The sequence below is a fragment of the Nomascus leucogenys genome, chromosome 1a (assembly GCF_006542625.1).
Source record: "Nomascus leucogenys isolate Asia chromosome 1a, Asia_NLE_v1, whole genome shotgun sequence".
Classification (NCBI taxonomy): Eukaryota; Metazoa; Chordata; class Mammalia; order Primates; family Hylobatidae; genus Nomascus; species Nomascus leucogenys.
The window spans coordinates 46110225-46127146 of record NC_044381.1 but is presented as its reverse complement, the minus strand read 5'-3'; the positions used below and the strand labels follow the sequence as shown (position 1 = coordinate 46127146).

Sequence of the window (16922 nt, the reverse complement as noted above, 5' to 3'; positions counted from 1 at the left end):
GTGCCTGAGAGCAGAGACTGGAGGTCAGATGGCCTGGGATCCAACTCCAGCTCCGCCACATTCTAGCTGGGTGAGCTAGCAAGCTGCTCAACAGCTCTGTGCCTCAGTGTCCTTGCTTGTCAAATGGTTGAGTCAGCTGCTACCTCCCACGACCGTGATAAGGGTTGGATGGGTCAATGTAGAGGATGTCCCTTGCACAGTGCCTGCACACAGTAAGCACCACGTGTTTCTTGCTATTGTTGGAACCCTGCAGACCACTCTGGAACAGCTGTGAGGTGCAGCAGTGGCCCCTGTGGCTGGGCACCCTGAGTGTCATTTGTGATGACAGCCACCATTGAGTCCTCAGTGTGTGTAGGGGGCACTGTGATTTTACAACATCCCCAAGGTTTACAGAGGGGAATGTTGCTGCAGGAAACCCGGATTCACAGAGGTGAGCAGCATGCTAATCAGTGCAGACCTGAGGTCCTGACCTGACCTGGAAATACCTGTGATCTGCTTTTAATCAATGGGCTCGGGGGGCTCCAGGGCAGATTCCTGGCCAGGTGGGATGCGTCTTTTCCACACTGGCTGCTGTGCCTGTGCTGAGCCGCCCTGCTTTGTAGTGCACAGGGATCATCTTCCCGTGGGGAGGCCCAGGGTTCTAATTCCCTCAGAATCTTCTAGATGCTGTGTTCAAAGAGCCCCTGGAATTTGTTTGTCTTCATCATCCCTCAGTGGGCTCTCGACGTTAGCTCTTGATTAGCCAGAATGGGAGGAGTTGTCTGCCAAGCATTGCTAATCGCGGTCTTTCTTCCTTGTGTATGAATATAAATCCCCATGCAAGTAACTGCTTGGCACCTGGGCACACCCGGTACTGGAATTTGGTTATTGGAAATGACTGAGCTGTTGCAGCAGCTTCCTTGGAGAATGCATCGCTGAGGATTGTGGTGGGAGCCCAGGAGCAGGCAGTGCCTGTGGAGGACACCAGGAAGGGGACTGACCTGCAGTTCTAACTCGGGTCACCTGGAGGAGGAGATAATCGGGTACATGATGGGGGAGGGGAAGGGAAAGAAGTCATTCACCCTGCAGAGCATCTTAGGACCATTTTCCTTTCCATTCATTTCTCTTTGATATTCCCCAGTGTTTCTCACTGGATGCTGTTGGCAGTTTGGGTGACTGGGAGGCCCTGTCCTTGCAGGATGTTTCTTGTCCCTGGCCTCCAAGCATCTAACATGCTAGCGTTCCCTACAGCCATATTGTGAAAACCAAAAGAATCCTTCCACGTATTTTCCCTCAGCCCCTAGGGTGCTACCACACTCTGCAAGAACCACTGCAGGTTGATCCAAAGCACAATCCTGGGGAGAGATCTGTATCTGGGACAGCTGAGGATGGTGGCCCTACATTGCCTGCCATTTTATTTGGTTTCCAAATGGGCCAATTGAGCAAAAGAAATACTTTCTATCTATGCTCTGAGCTCTCATCAGTTGACATTGCCTAGGAATGTGTCTTTAAACTATATTTGCTAGGGAAGCAATGGGATTTGGCATCTGGAAATAGAACCAAAATCATCCTGTTTGCCCACAGTAGTGGAAGATGTGTGCAGGGGAGAGGGACTGGCTGTTTTGATCACTGGAGAGTTCAAGGGGCAGGAGCACTGAAGACTGCTGAGGCCAAGGCTACAGCTCTTGGGGAAGAAGGAACCTGGGGCAGGGCTGAGCTGCATGGGATCGACTCTGACCCACCTCCACATTGAGTGAACTGGGGCAGTGGTGTGCAGGAGCCTCTGGTGCTGTCCCTGAGAGCCGAACTTGTCTTCCCAACCTGGTGACATCACATGGGAGTCTTGAAATCAGCCAGGGAGGGAGCATTTGCACCGCAGGAATCAGCAAATGCTAGAGATGAAGTCTGCTTCTCCCTCCCAAAGGTTGTTGATAGGTTCATCATTGCTTTGGGGGATCCCTGAGAGCCCCTGCTTGGCTGTAGGTACCACTTTATCACAGAAGGAAGTTGTACCTTCTACTTCCTTGTGCTCAGTCAGTAACAAAGCCCCATGCAGCTGTCCAAACCTGCCTGAGGACTGTGTTGTTGCTCAGCCAAACCCAGTTCTCCTTCTAGAAGAAAGGAGGGACCCCTTCTATGGGAGAGGGGTTGATCTAGATTTTATATCAGCATCCATTTTTACTATAATCACTGCAAGCCCCATTCTTACCTGATTTTAAAATAAGAATTTCAAGGGGGTTGAGGAGTTGGCTTATTTTTATTTTGTTTGGTCGTCCTTCTAATCAGATTTTCCGTAAGCCTGAAATTAAAAGTAGGCTGGGTGCGGTGGCTCACGCCTGTAATCCCAGCACTTTGGGAGGCTGAGGCAGGCAGATCACCTGAGGTCAGTAGTTCAAAACCAGCCTGGACAACATGGTGAAACCCTGTCTCTACAAAAAAATTAAAATTAAAATACAAAAAAAATTAGCCAGAGATGGTGGTGCGTGCCTGTAGTCCCAGCTACTTGGGATGCTGAGGCAGTAGAATCGCTTGAACCCAGGAGGTGGAGGTTGCAGTGCACTGAGATCATGCCACTGCATTCCAGCCTGGGTGACAGAGTAAGACTCTGTCTCAAAAAAAAAAAAAAAAAGTAGTTTGCTTTTACTAAACCTAAGACCCAACAGTGAAGAAAGGTGGCCAGGAATATTTTGAAAAATGAAAACAATTTGGGAGCTGCCCAGATTGAAAAATTCACCACCTGTAAACTGCATTTGCATAATTAAAAGTTGCTGCACCATCCGTGCAGTCTTACTGCACCCTGCCACATGGGCGAGGCCACATCGCCTCTCAGTGCTCTTATCTGGCCTTCCCAGACCGTGAATGGTCTTCCCCATCAGCTTGCTAATGTTTAGTCCTCTTGTCTGATGAGAAAGTGAAAGCTAAGTTGCTGGGGAAAAAAATAGCACTGGAAGAAAGAAAAGTAGAAACTAGGAGATTTACCAGGGCTTCAAAGAGCAACACAGTTACCAAATAACATTCACTCACTCACACACTGAAAAGATATTTCCAGTGTCTACTGTAAGAGCTGTTATAGGCACTGCAGAGACCACAGTGAACAAAATCGGCAGAACCCAGCTAGGAAACCGATAAGAAAAATGTGTAAGTCAGCTCAAGGGGTGGCAAACAATGGCCTACAACCCACTGCCTACTTCTGTAAATAAAGTTTTATTGAGACACAGCTACACACTCTTCTCTGTGGCTGGTGTTCATACATGGCAGAGTTGAGTTGCCACAGAGACCATCTGGCCCTCTACAGAAAGGGTTGCTGCCTCCTGGGGTAGGTGCCATGCAGGGAATTGAAACAGGATGAAGTGAGATGAGAGGATGGTGGAATCTACCTTCACCTGGCTGATGAAGACCTCTCTGATGTGACACTGAAACCAAGACCTGAAGGGCAAGAAGAAGGAAGCAGCCCGAGGAAGGGCTGGAGGAAGACAGAGGAATAGGGAGTGCAAGGGGCTGGGTAGTGAAGGGTTGGAGGAGCTCAAGCATAAAACAACAAAGAAGGAGGGTAACTGGGCTAGGGCCAGAGGATGTACCCGGGGGTGCAGGCAGAGAACAATGCCCAACATGACCCGAGAGGTCACACAGCTTTATAGACCTTACCCAGGGGGTGAGGAGATTGGGTTTGGGCCAAGTGCAGGCAGGTGTGAGATCTGCCTTAGGTTTAGGAATTCCCCCGGCTGCCCAGACTGGAGCCTCGGGGTCAGGAGGGGGAGCAGAGGGACCTGATAGGAGGTGATCTTGGCAGCCAGGGGAGATGTGACGGTGCTTGGACTGGGGCTGTCCAGGCTCTATTACTTAGTGAGCCTTGGGCAAGAATACCAGGGAGGCTCCTACTCCTGTGTAAATATTTAAAGGATGTGACTAGAGCTAATACAGGTAAATATATTCTACCCTACACACGCACACACACCCTTATGACCACCTGGAAGGTTCTGAGTCAGAATTCTGCGCTCCTTGGAGTTCGGTTCTGCCTCCTCCTCTCCCCAGCCTGGTCTCGCCCTGACTGCAGGAGGTCTTGCCCAGACCCTGGATGCCCCAGGTCTCCTGAGTACCCTCCAGCCACACCCACAGACCTAGGGGACACACACTGGAGAGCACTTCAAGCCATGAGCCAAAAATGTTGGTGGCACCACAGTCCCCTCTCCTCTCCCCTAGAGGTGTTGGCTGCACATGGCTCCCACCTGGCCCAGCCAGGGAGGGCCCGACCAGCCTGGGCTTCGTGCCGGCAGGATCTCAGGGTTGTCTTGTAACTTGTGTTAAACACACTGTGTAAGGACTACTGAACTCCCCCTCCAAATAAATCAGTCTTCCTACCACCTTCTAGACCTGGCCTGGAGCCCCCTCTGAGTTGGAGACAGATCATTGAGTGGATGAAAGCTGCTTTCCCAGGGAGAGGCCCCTGCGCCCCAGCCGTCCCTATCTGCCATCTGGTAGTGAAACGTGGAAACGTGCCTCCACCAATGAGGGAGATATATTCGGATGTGCTTAGATTCCCCAAGGTTCTTAGTGAGCAGGATGAGGGGTCATCTTCCAGGATCAGCTGAGATTTTCTTGTGAAGGGAAATAACCGAGGATATTTTGCTTTTCTTTGCCTTTCAAGATGATGGTGAATTCTGTAAGTCTAGATCAGTGCAGTTTCCTGGCCTCTCTTCCCAAAGACTTGGTGAAGGGTGAGTGGGCACATCTCAGCCAAGGCTGACAGCTCCTGGTGGAGGGGAAGGGGGTGCACCAAGGACAGGTGAGTCCCTCCACAGAAATATTTCACTCCAAAGGGTGCCCTATTCAGGAAGTGCCTTCCGAGTGGGATGCACCGTGGGGGGCCCTCCTTGGATGGTCCTCAGTGCTGTGGAGTTCACCTTCAATGTGCATATCCCTGTCTATTCCTGTCTCCTCTGCTTCTGAGGAACCTGCCACCTCCCTTTCAGTGTCCAGCAGTGGGAGGAAGACCTGGTAGTGAGTTCTGGCTTTGCTCTGTCACCTTGGGCAAGTGCCTTGGCCCCTCTGACCCTCAATTTCCTCATCTGAAAGGGAGAAGGATGGTATTAACCACAAAGGTTCTTTGGAGGTTTTCATAGGGAATGTGAGTGAAGGCATAGCATGAGCTGGAAGGCGCCATGCACGTGGAAGTTACTGCTGCAGACAGGAAACACATCTGTCTCAACTCCTCCTGCTGCCTCCTCCCTCCTTCTGCATTTATTGTGCTGGCCCATGAAACAGGCAAACAGATTGCCAGGAGCTTCTGAACCAGCATTGCCCTGCGTGGAATTTGAAGGAGTGAGCTGGACTGTCAGTACAGGGAAGTCACAGGCATAGCTTGCCCTCATACACAGGAGCAAGTCAGCCTGCAGGTTCAGTCGCTTCTAGAAGCCTCTCACAGGGGCAGCGGTGTCTGTAGTTCACCATGGTTCAAGTCTCCTGAGAGTGGAAGGGCCTGTGGGACTCCTGCAGAAGGAATGAGCTTGCCCCATTCCTGCAGACAGGACAGACGTGTGTGCTGAAGCTCAAAGTGTCAAGATCCACAGGCACGAAACAGGAAGAAAGAGCTGTAGGCAGATTCATGGCACAGTTTCTTCCCCAAAATGGGGGCACCCGGGATCTGGTGACTGGATTTAACCAGGAGCAGTTTTCTGCCTTCCCCCGGTCTCAGATGAAGCAGACTTGGGCCAGTACCAAGAATCTCTGTGTGGCGGGAGCTGCGTTCAGGGAATAGATGGGGAAGTTTTTATCTACCCCGTAGGACGCTCACCATGGAAGGTGACCACTGCTCAGCACAGTGGACGCAGCTCAGGTGCTCATGCATGGCGTGGTGTGGGTACAGCCTTGGACTCACAAGGAAGACCCAGGACTGCTGCGGAAGGCTGGAGTAGGCTGGGAGGTGGAATTGCTCCAGGGTCGGTGGCAGCCCAGCAGCATGGGCGCACCTGGTGCACGTGGCGCTGGGGAGAATTCAGAGCCCCATTCCTTCCAGCCTGACAGGTGCCACCCCCAATGAGTAACTCCTCATAATAGAATCTGTCCAGCTTTTTTGCTGATTCAGGTAATCAGTCAGGGACATTGCTGTCAAGACCCCCAGCCCTTTCCTTTCCCTGTGGTGCTCTGTCTCTGAACCTGTTGGGATTTGAGGTCAGAAGAAGACACCAGAGTAAGGACCACCTCGTGTTCTACAGATCATGGCCTCCACCCCAGCTGCCCCAGCATTTTACAACACACCTTGTGTCATGCTCCCTTGGCCCTCATAAAGTAGAATTTATAGACAGGGGCGCACCTACTACACAGATAGATTCAAAAGATCAGTAGCGTGCCCTAACTGTAATATAACACAGACCTTGTGGGAGCATGTGCATAGTGAAATATGCTGGATGTCAGCATGCATGTGCTGGGACACAGGTAGGAGGAGGCTGGGAAACTTGGCTGGTCCCTTCACCCACCCACAGGATCACTGAGTGCAACCCCCACAGACGCCCATGGACACTGGAGGGCTGGGATGGCAGCTCCAGCACCACAGCAGCATACTGAGCTGATGCCCAGAAATCGGAGACAGCACTCAACAAAGATAAAAGGAAGAAAGCAAAGTGTAATTATTTGCCAATCTATAAAATAGCAGCATTCATTGATAACTCAGTATGTATTAAATACTGCCCCCAAAACCCTCTGGATGATGTGTAAAATGTAGTTAAGTTCTCAGCTCAGATGATTGTAAACAGGCTTTTCCACTATATAAATGCTCATCAGATGCTCAGAAGTCAGGGGACCCAGGAGAATTCTTCGCTGTGAGGGGCATTTTGTTACACGGTGTCTGAACACCCAGCGTCCAGCTGCAGGAGCATCCTCTCAACATTGTGGGAACTAAAATGCCACCTCAGATTTCCCCAGTGCCCACCAGGGGTCAGTGTAGTTCCTGTTGAGGAAGTCTGGTCCTGGCTTAGGAATTGAAAATGGAGACAGGAAAATCAAAGCCTTCAGGAGAGTTATGTATGAGTTTGTAGCAATGCAGTTATAACAGCAAAAGTAACACTGGCTTTGGCTGCTGGAAGAGATCAGCAGTAAGTGAGCGCCTCCCAGGATTTAGAACTGAAGGAATGGTCCCGCCACGTGTAGATCACATGGAGACGCCCTTGCATGGGTCCCTCTGAGTTCTGTCATTTATATGACACTGGTTTATGGAGATTCTACACCTGCCAGGGCTGGGAATTCTGTCTGTCCCCACAGATGGGCTCCTGGTCTAGAGGGGCAGAGCACCCCATAATTACAGGCCAGGGGGTCACCATGGAGAGCCACACATGGTGGGAAGAAGCTTCCAGGAGGAGATGGCAGGCAGGACAGGTTTTGTGGGTTTGTGGGAACTGCAGGTTAAAGCAGAGGGGGTCCTCCTGGGTAAGGGTGAGGAAGACGCTTCAGGCTGCACCTCACGGCTCCAAACAGGTCCTTGTTAGGGAGCAGGGCAGGAGTGGTGGGAAGGGACGGTGGCTTGTGAGAGGGTGTGACACCAGGGTGGCATGGTCAGTGCCACATCACATAAACCTTGAGTAGGTTCCCTTCGGTGCACTGAACACCTTGCCTATACTATCCTGTTAAAAGCTCTTACTTGGTATTAGATGTGAAATTGTTCACATGTCTGTATCTCCCCAAGACCATGGATCTGGGCTGAGCCTAGATTTTCCTGTTGTCAGCACTGTGCTTAGCACGGGGTTGGAGGGCCTCCCGAAATGCTGGTTGATGAATGATGGAGTGAGTGAGTAGTGAACTATTTCATTCTGTGGAGCCTCCTGCTTCTCCCTGTCGGATGGAAAAAGAAGAAACTAATGAGGATATTGTGTTCCCAGCCCCCTCTGCAGCATGGAGCTTGTACCTTGGAGTGCCCCTTCTCTCATCCTCTTGTCTCATTACTGCCTTAAAGGATCCAGACCCCTCCACATAGAGAGGGACAGACGCTCTTGCTGGTCAGACAGGGCTGATCCTATTTCATGATTAAATTGAAGGCTTCTAACTTTCTCGATCTCCTGGATTTCCATTTTCTTTCAGCCTCTTACTTGATTAGGGTAAATTTTTGATTATACTTTTTATTTTATGTGTTCGGTAATATATTAATTTTTTTTTCTTTTTTTTGAGACAGAGTCTTGCTCTGTCGCGCAGGCTGGAGTGCGGTGGCATAATCTCCGCTCACTGCAAGCTCCGCCTCCCGGGTTCATGCCATTTTCCTGCCTCAGCCTCCCAAGTAGCTGGGACTACAGGCACCCGCCACCATGCCCGGCTAATTTTTTTTGTATTTTTAGTAGAGACAGGGTTTCACCGTGTTAGCCAGGATGATCTTGATCTCCTGACCTTGTGATCCGCCCGCCTTGGCCTCCCAAAGTGCTGGGATTACAGGCGTGAGCCCGGTTTGTTGTAGGTCTGTTCCTAGGCTTCTTAGGTTGCCATGTGGTTGAAACCAAAAGTGATGGTAGATATTTTTAATATTCACATACAGGTGACATTGCTATGAAGTTAAATCAAAAGTGCTAGTAGGTAGTTAACAGTAAGATAAGGTTCCTATTCCAGACCTACAGTTATGAGGTGGACATTTGGGCCATCCAATTATGTTTTTCTGATAAATTTCTAAATAAAGTGTGGGGGGGTTCCACAAAAAAAAAAAAAATTGAAGGCTTCACAATTGCTCCACCCAACTTGTCATGCAGCAAAATGCAATGGAAATAGGCAAATTCTTACAGACAGAAAACATCTCTATGGTTGCCAGGGGCTGAGCAAAGAGGGGAATGGCAAGTGACTGCTCACGGATACAGAGCTTCCCTTTGGGCGTGACACAAACGTTCTGGAAGGAGACAGCAGTGATGGTCGTGCAGCATTGAAAATGCACTAAAAGCCTCTGAATTTCACACTCGAAAATGGTGACTTTGATGTTAGGTGAATCTTACCTAAATTTTCAAAGTTTTCATTGGAGATAGAAATAAACATACTGCCAGGCACGGTGGCTCGCACCTGTAATCCCAGCACTTTGGGAGGCCGAGGCGGGCGGATCACCTGAGGTCGGGAGTTACAGACCAACCTGACCAACATGGAGAAACCCCATCTCTATTAAAAATACAAAATTAGCCAGGCACGGTGGCACATGCCTGTAATCCCAGCTACTCGGGAGGCTGAGGCAGGAGAATCGCTTGAACCTGGGAGGCAGAGGTTGCGGTGAGCCGAGATTGCGCCATTGCACTCCAGCCTGGGCAACAGGAGTGAAACTCCATCTCAATTAAAAAAAAAAAGAAAGAAAGAAACATATCTTCAGCATGGGTAAAAACTGCACACCAGGGATTAGGAACCTTGAGAATCATTATTTGCCTCTTTTTCTGTCACTCACTGGCTCTTTCTCATCCATGTTCAGGATACGCACCGAGGACTCTTCATCCAGCAGCTCCGACCCACACAGAACCTGCAGCCAAGAATTAAGCTCAAGCTGTTTGGCCACTCGGGATCCGGAAAAACCACCCTTGTAGAATCTCTCAAGTGTGGGCTGCTGAGGAGCTTTTTCAGAAGGCGTCGGCCCAGACTGTCTTCCACCAACTCCAGCAGGTTCCCACCTTCACCCCTGGCTTCTAAGCCTACAGGTAGGAACCTCCACGCTGGCCCCTGTCTCTCCAGCAGGTGTTGGCTTCTGCACTCTCTCCTCTCAAGGTCTAGGGGGGAAGGGAGTTGTGTTTGGGTCACTTGGCCTGTACTGGACCCTGTGGCCTTAGTGGGTTTCAGGTCCAGGTTGGCTGGTGGCCTTGTGTGTGCTGCCTGTTGTCCAGCAGTAGCAAACTGACTTGGCAGTTGCAAAACAAGGGCCTCACTGAAATCGCAGCCACAGACACAAAGGTCCATCCGTATAAATGTGTAAACTGCAGAATTTGCACAGTCAGCTTTGGGGACACAATTGCAAATTGCATTGCATTCTACTCAGGGGCTCTGGCCTTAGAGACAAAAAGAGCTCAAACTCAAACAGTCCAAGCATAGCACAGATCCAATACCAGCCCAGGAAGGGTCCTCACTCCTTATCCTTCTTTCTGGAGTGCTACAGGCAGACCCAGTATTGTAGATACAAAGAGCAACAAAAAGGGATTTCCAGGAAGCACCATCCTGCTCAGTTCAAGGTTGGATACAGGTTTCCAGAGGCTCCTTAGTGGTTTTCAGGGATGGTCTCTCTGGTCACATCCACCCTCCTTGGGAAGCTTTGCTGCCTTCCGGGCCTTCCACAGACAGGGTTATTGATTCATATTAGGGGGCCATCAGGAAGCACCTGGCAGTGAGCAAGAGAAAATGATGCAATCTTGGGTGTGATTCCAACTGAATCCTCCTTTAGACAGAGCGAGTTAGTTTGTGGAAAGATAAGAGACCTTCCAAGAGTTTCCTAAACCAGGACAATTTTGTGCTTTGTGCCTTGATTCATTCTCTATATATGATGTCACAGAAGAGCCTGGTCTGTTGCCCAGGTTGATGCCAAATGTGTTACAGTTTGTGTTTCTCTTACGTCCCCTCAATGAGGGAGGACGCTGGGGAGCATGGGTAACTCCCCATGCTCCTAGTGGAGAGTTGGCTGAGATTTATATGCCCTTTTCAACTTCTGGTCTCTGAACACAGCTATAGAATTGAAATGAGGAGAAGAAAGACTAACCAAAACAGAGTTACAATTTGTATTATTATATTGCTGATACGTGTGTATTTATAGAGCACTGTGTGCCAGGAACTGGGAGAAATATGGTCTGAACGATGCCTCATTTAATCCACGTGACAACTTCCAGGGTGTTTTTACCGCTGTTTTCACTGCAGCCTTCAGGGGTCAGTTGGCTTCCCTGAGGTGCACAGGTGGCAAATCCCAGAACATCTGGTGCCTGAGCCAGTGCTTGTCAATGACACCCTGCATAAGGAATTCACGGGCACACCTTTCCATTTTCCAGTGTGATTTTTTTTTTTTTTTTTTTTTTTGAGACGGAGTCTCACTCTGTCGCCCAGGCTGGAGTGCAGTGGCAGGAACTTGGCTCCGCCTCCTGGGTTCAAGCGATTCTCCTGCCTCAGCCTCCCAGGTGGCTGGGACTACAGGTGCATGCTACCACACCAGGCTAACTTTTGTATTTTTAGTAGAGACGGGGTTTCACCATATTGGCCAGGCTGGTCTCAAACTCTTGACCTTGTGATCCACCTGCCTCAGCCTCCCAAAGTGCTGGGATTACAGGCGTGAGCCACCGTGCCTGGCCACCAGTGTGATTTCTGCTCTACCTGAGGATTTAAGTGGGGTTTAGTTGCTCCCTTAGAGGGAGGCAGCACGCTTCTGCTGTGGTTAAGGGCACTGCAGCCTGAACCTCTGGTTGGGAGGGTGGGATATGAGAGAGAGAGAGAGAGAGAGATTTCAGTGCTTCTCCATGAAATTACTGTTTTCATAACACCTTGTACAAAGCCTATCCTAACCTTTTATCCTCCCAACGAAAACTGCCACCAAGGAGCAGGAATGACTGCCATTTACCAACGTCTGCTCTCATTAAGCACACGGCCACATGCCACTAAAACAAGGCTTGTTCCTGACAGGCAGTCACCCAGACACAGATTCCAGGTCGCAGGGAAATGGACAGACCCATTCTTGGGCAACCCCACAGCTTTTGTCAGACTGGGATTAACAATATGCAGAGAAATACACTAAAATGGCAGCTACGATGACATCAAGGCTTACATCATTTTGCTTTTGTTTTCTATTTACATTCCTATCTGCCAACTTTCCTACAGAAATATAACATGCGTTTGTGTTTTTAAGAATAAATCTTGCCCTCCAAGTGCCCTTTCTCCTTTCCCTGTACCTAACCCTGCCCTTAGGATCCACTTTTCTTCTCCTCATCCCCTCCGTTGGATACCCCCATTATCCATGTCCGAAGTCTTAACTCTTTGGTCTTTAAGTAAGGGATTACCTTGGTGTTTGGATCGCCTGTTTTAAAGTCAGATACCCAGGTGAAACGGTCACTTCTTTAATGCCTTGCAATGTCTGTTGTATTAATTGTAAACCAGTGGTACTGCAGTTAGGATTAATGAATCCCTTCTCCAATGCAATTCGTTCACCAAGTTCTTGCAGAGCACCCTCCGTGGGCCCTGGGTCACAGTCCTGACCAGAAAGGCAGCTTCTGCCTGCACAAGCCTGGTGGGAGAGACAGGGAGAGGGGCAGGCCAATGAGTAACTGAGATAGTGAGGAAGCACAGGCTCTATGCCCAAACGCAGGGGACCCAGACTCTGTTATTCAGCAACCCTACAACACCCACAAGTTCACCATTGTTTACATAATGTTTCCTTTAAACTGACTCACTTTTTAAAATGTACTAAAATACATTGATTTGAAAATGAAAGTTAATATCCCTATCATAAATGGGAACCCAGTGTCACTGCCATAAGTAAAAATAAATGCAGTGAATAGCAACCAATGTGAATAAAATCCAGCTATACGCTGATGCCCACACCCTCTTTATTAAAAGGGAAGATGAGCAGGTATTGAGGAAATGGTAAAATCGGAAGGCCTCAAGCGGAGACTTGCTGCAAGAACAACTGCAAGGCCTTCAAGGGAATTTCAAAAAGGAGTAGCTTTCACAGTGTGTGATTCAGCGTTATTTAATGCTATGGCCTGCTACTGTCTGAAATCATTTTCCATTTAACCTGCAATAATAATCTCATGTGCAAGAGAGACAAGTCGCTCAGTGGGAGCTGGAGGAAGACAGAGACTGCGAGTATCAGAGAAGTAGCAGGAAGTGAGAGGGGAAGAAACCCGACCTCTGTCCTCCCACCCTCTCCACAGCCTCCCCTTGGCTGACCCTAAGCAGAAATCACATGGCAAGCCAGCCTAGAGACACAATCCCTAGGACCAGCCACCAGGGCGACAGGGCGGGGCAGAAAATGTTGTGGGGAGGTAGAGCAAGCGGAAAAGCCCACAGCCTTGCTGGGAACACTGCTGCCCTGCGCGTGTGAGGGCAGACACACTCACCCTGAAGCCAGAGTTGGAGTGGGGACAGAGGCGTGCTCCAGATAAGGAAACCTCAGGGCCAGCCTGGGAGGGAGACAGGCACACACTGCCCCCTGCAAGTACTCATGTGATCCTTTCCATCCTGCAGTCTCAGTGAGCATCAACAACCTGTACCCAGGCTGCGAGAACGTGAGCGTGAGGAGCCGCAGCATGATGTTCGAGCCGGGCCTTACCAAAGGGATGCTGGAGGTGTTCGTGGCCCCGACCCACCACCCGCACTGCTCGGCCGATGACCAGTCCACCAAGGCCATCGACATCCAGAACGCTTATTTGAATGGTATGCCCTGCCTGCCCCAAGGGAAGGACCTCAGGTTTCCCTTCAACGGGGCTGTAAGTCATCCCTAAAGGGAGCTTGTCCTGAGCTGTATCTGTCGCTTCCAGAAGGAAATCCAACACAGACTGATATTCAGAGTGAGCCAGGACTGAAGCATGGCTGGCTGCCATCCCTAAACAGTAAAACTAAACACTGGGATATTGTCAGCACCTAGTAAAGCATTTGGCATACAGTAGGTGCTTGATAAATGACCGTTGAGTAAATTAATAATATTTGTACGTATTTATGGGGTACGTGTGATACTTCGTTGCATGTATAGAATGTATATGTAATGACCAAGTCAGATTATGTGAGGTGTCCATCACTTTGAGTTTTTGTCATTTTTATGTGTTGGGAACATTTCAAGTCCTCTCTTCTAGCTATTTTGAAAAATACAATGCATTGTTAACTATAGTCACCCTATTCTGCCATTGAACATTGGAAAGTATTCCTTCTATCTAACTGCATGTTTGTACCCATTAACCAACCTATCTTCATTCCCCCCTCCACACACACACAGCCTTCCCAGTCTCTGGTATCTATCATTCTACTCTCTCCCTCCATAAAGTCAACTTTTTTAGCTCCCACATGTGAATGAGAACATGCAGTATTTATCTTTCTGTGCCTGGGTTATTTGACTTAACATAATGACCTCCAATTCTATCCATGTTGCTGCAAATGACGTGATTTCATTCTGCTTTATGTCTGTGTATAAATAGTATTCTGTTATGTGTATACCACGTTTTCTTTATTCATTTGTTTCTTGATGGACACTTAGGTCAATTCCGTATCTTTGCTGTTATGAATAGTGCTGAAGTAAACATGGGCGTGCACGTATCCCTTTGATATACTGATTTCCTTTCCTTTGGAAAAATACACAGTAGTGTAATTACTAGATCATACGTTAGCTCAATTTTTAGTCTTTTTGAGAAATCTCCATGCTATTTTCCATAATAACTGTACTAATTTATATTTCTACCAACAGTATATAGTAATTCTCTTTTCTCTGCATCACTGCCAGCTTCTGGTTTTTTTTTTTTTTTTTTTTTTTTGTCTTTTTAATAATACCCATTCTGATTGGTGTAAGAGGGTGTCTCACTGTGGTTTTGATTTGCATTTCTTGGATGATTAGTGATATTGAACATTTTTCTCATTTACCTGTTGGCCATTTGTATGTCTTCTTTTGAGAAATTTCTATTCAGGTTCTTGCTCATTTTGGTTTTCCTTTCTTTTTCAACTTGTATTTTAGATTCAGGGGTCCCTGTGCAGATTTGTTACCTGGTTATATTGCATGATGCTGAGGTTTAGGGTACAAATGATCCCTCCCTCGCACCCCCTCTAGTAGTCCCCAGTTACTATTGTTGCCATCTTTACATCCATGAGTACCGAATGTTTAGTACCACCTTATAAGTGAGAACATGCCATATTTGGTTTTCTGTTCCTGTGTTAATTCACTTAGGATAATAGCCTCCAGCTCCATTCATGTTGCTGCAAAAGACATGATTGTCTTCTTTTCTTATGGCTTCATAGTATTTCATGATGTATATGTATCACATTGTCTTTATCCAGTCTGCCATTGATGGGCACCTACAACGACACCTACATGTCGTTGCTGTTGTGAATAGTGCTGCAATGAACATACTATAGCATGTGTCTTTTTGGTGAACAATTTGTTTCCTTTCAGATATATACCCAGAAATGGGATTGCTGGGTCAAACAGTAGTTTTAAGTTCTTTGAGAAATCTCCAAACTTCTTTCCACAGTGGCTGAACTTATTCACATTCCCACAATGTATAAGTGTTCTCTTTTCTTCATGCCCTCACCAGCATCTCTTGTTTTTTTGTCTTTTTAATAATAGCCATTCTAATTGGTGTGAAATGGTATCTCGTGGTTTTGATTTGCATTTCTCTGATGATTAGTGCTGTTGAGCTTTTTTTCATATGTCTGTTGGCTACTTGTATGTCTTCTTTTGAGAAGTGTCTGTTCGTGTCCTTTGCCCCCACTTTTTAATGGGGTTGTTTGGTTTTTGCTTGTTGAACTCTTTAAGTTCCTTATAGATTCTGGATCTTAGATTATGCCTTTGTTGGATGCATAGTTTCTGAATATTTTCTCCCATTCTGTAGGTTATCTGTTTACACTGTTGGTAATTTCTTTTACCGTTCAGAAGCTCTTTAATTAGGTTCTACCTGTCAATTTTTGTTTTTGTTGGCAATTGTTTTTGAGGACTTAGTCATAAATTCTTCCCCAAGGTCAGTATCCAAAATGGTGTTTCCTAGATTTTCTTCTAGGATTCTTATAGTTTGAGGTTTTACATTTACAGCTTTAATTCATCTTGAATTAATTTTTTTATATGGTGAAAGGTGGGAATCCAGTTTCATTCTTCTGCATATGGCTTACCAGCTATCCCAGCGCCATTGATTGAATAGGGAGTCCTTTCTCCATTACTTATTTTTGTCAACTTTGTCGCAGATTGGGTGGCTGTAGGTGTGCAGCTTTATTTCTGGGTTATCTATTCTGTTCCACTGGTCTATGTGTCTGTTTTTGTACCAGTACCATGCTGTTTTGGTTATTGTAGACCTTTGCTGACTTTTTGATGGGATTGTTTGTTATTTTACTGTTCAGCTGTTTGAGTTCCTTGTATATTCTGGATATTAATCCCTTGTCACATAAATAGTTTGCAAAATATTATCTCCCATTCTACAGATTGTCTCTTTACTCTGTTGATTGTTTCCTTTGCTGTGCAAAAACTGTTTAGTTTAATACACTCTAAGTTGTCTATTTTCGTTTTTATTACCTGTGCTTTTGAGGTTTTATCCACAATATCTTTGTAGGACCAGTGTCCTGAAGCCTGTCTTCTTCTACTGGTTTTATAATTTAGGGTATACATTTAAGTCTTTAATCCATCTTGAGTTGATTTTTGAATATAGTGAGAGACAGGGGTCCAGTTTCATTCTTCTGCATATGGATATTCTGTTTTCCCAGCAGCGTTTATTTACAAGGGTGTTCTTTTCCCCAATATGTGTTCTTAGTGCCTCTGTCAAAAGTTATTTGGCTATGAATACCTGGATTTATTTCTGAGTTTTCTATTCTGTTCCATTGGTCTATGTGTCTGTTTTTATATCAATACCATGCTGTTTTGGTTACTATAGCCTTGCTGTGTATTTTGAAGTCAAGTAGTGAGATGCCTCTATCTTTGTTCTTTACGCTCAGGATTGCTTTGGCTATTTGGCCACTATTTTGTTTCCATACAAATTTTCGGATCGTCTTTTCTATTTCCGTGAAAAATGACATTGGTATTTTGATAGGGATTGCATTGAATCTGTAGATTGCCTTGAGTAGTATGAGCATTTTCACAATGTTGATTCTTCTGATATATGACCACAGCATGTATTTGCATTTGTTTGTGTCCTCTTCAGTGTCTTTCGTCTGTGTTTTGTGCTTTTCCTTGTAGGGGTCTTTCACCTCCTTGGCTAAATTTGTTCCTGGGTATTTTATTTTTATTGCAGCTATTGTAAATGGAATTGCCCTCTTGATTTCTTTCTCAGCTAGTTCATTATTGATGTATA

General features: G+C 47.1%; 1 protein-coding gene across 5 annotated transcripts in view; it reads left to right on the top strand.

Annotated features, from left to right (window-relative positions):
- DAPK1 (death associated protein kinase 1) overlaps positions 1-16922 on the top strand; it is a 210851-nt gene that overhangs the window by 175667 nt on the left and 18262 nt on the right. For all 5 annotated transcript variants that reach the window (XM_003279033.3, XM_003279032.4, XM_030809146.1 and 2 more), the window contains 2 exons: positions 9395-9617; positions 13132-13320. In XM_003279033.3, the coding sequence (XP_003279081.2) occupies positions 9395-9617; positions 13132-13320 (412 nt within the window). The remainder of the gene's footprint in view (positions 1-9394; positions 9618-13131; positions 13321-16922) is intronic.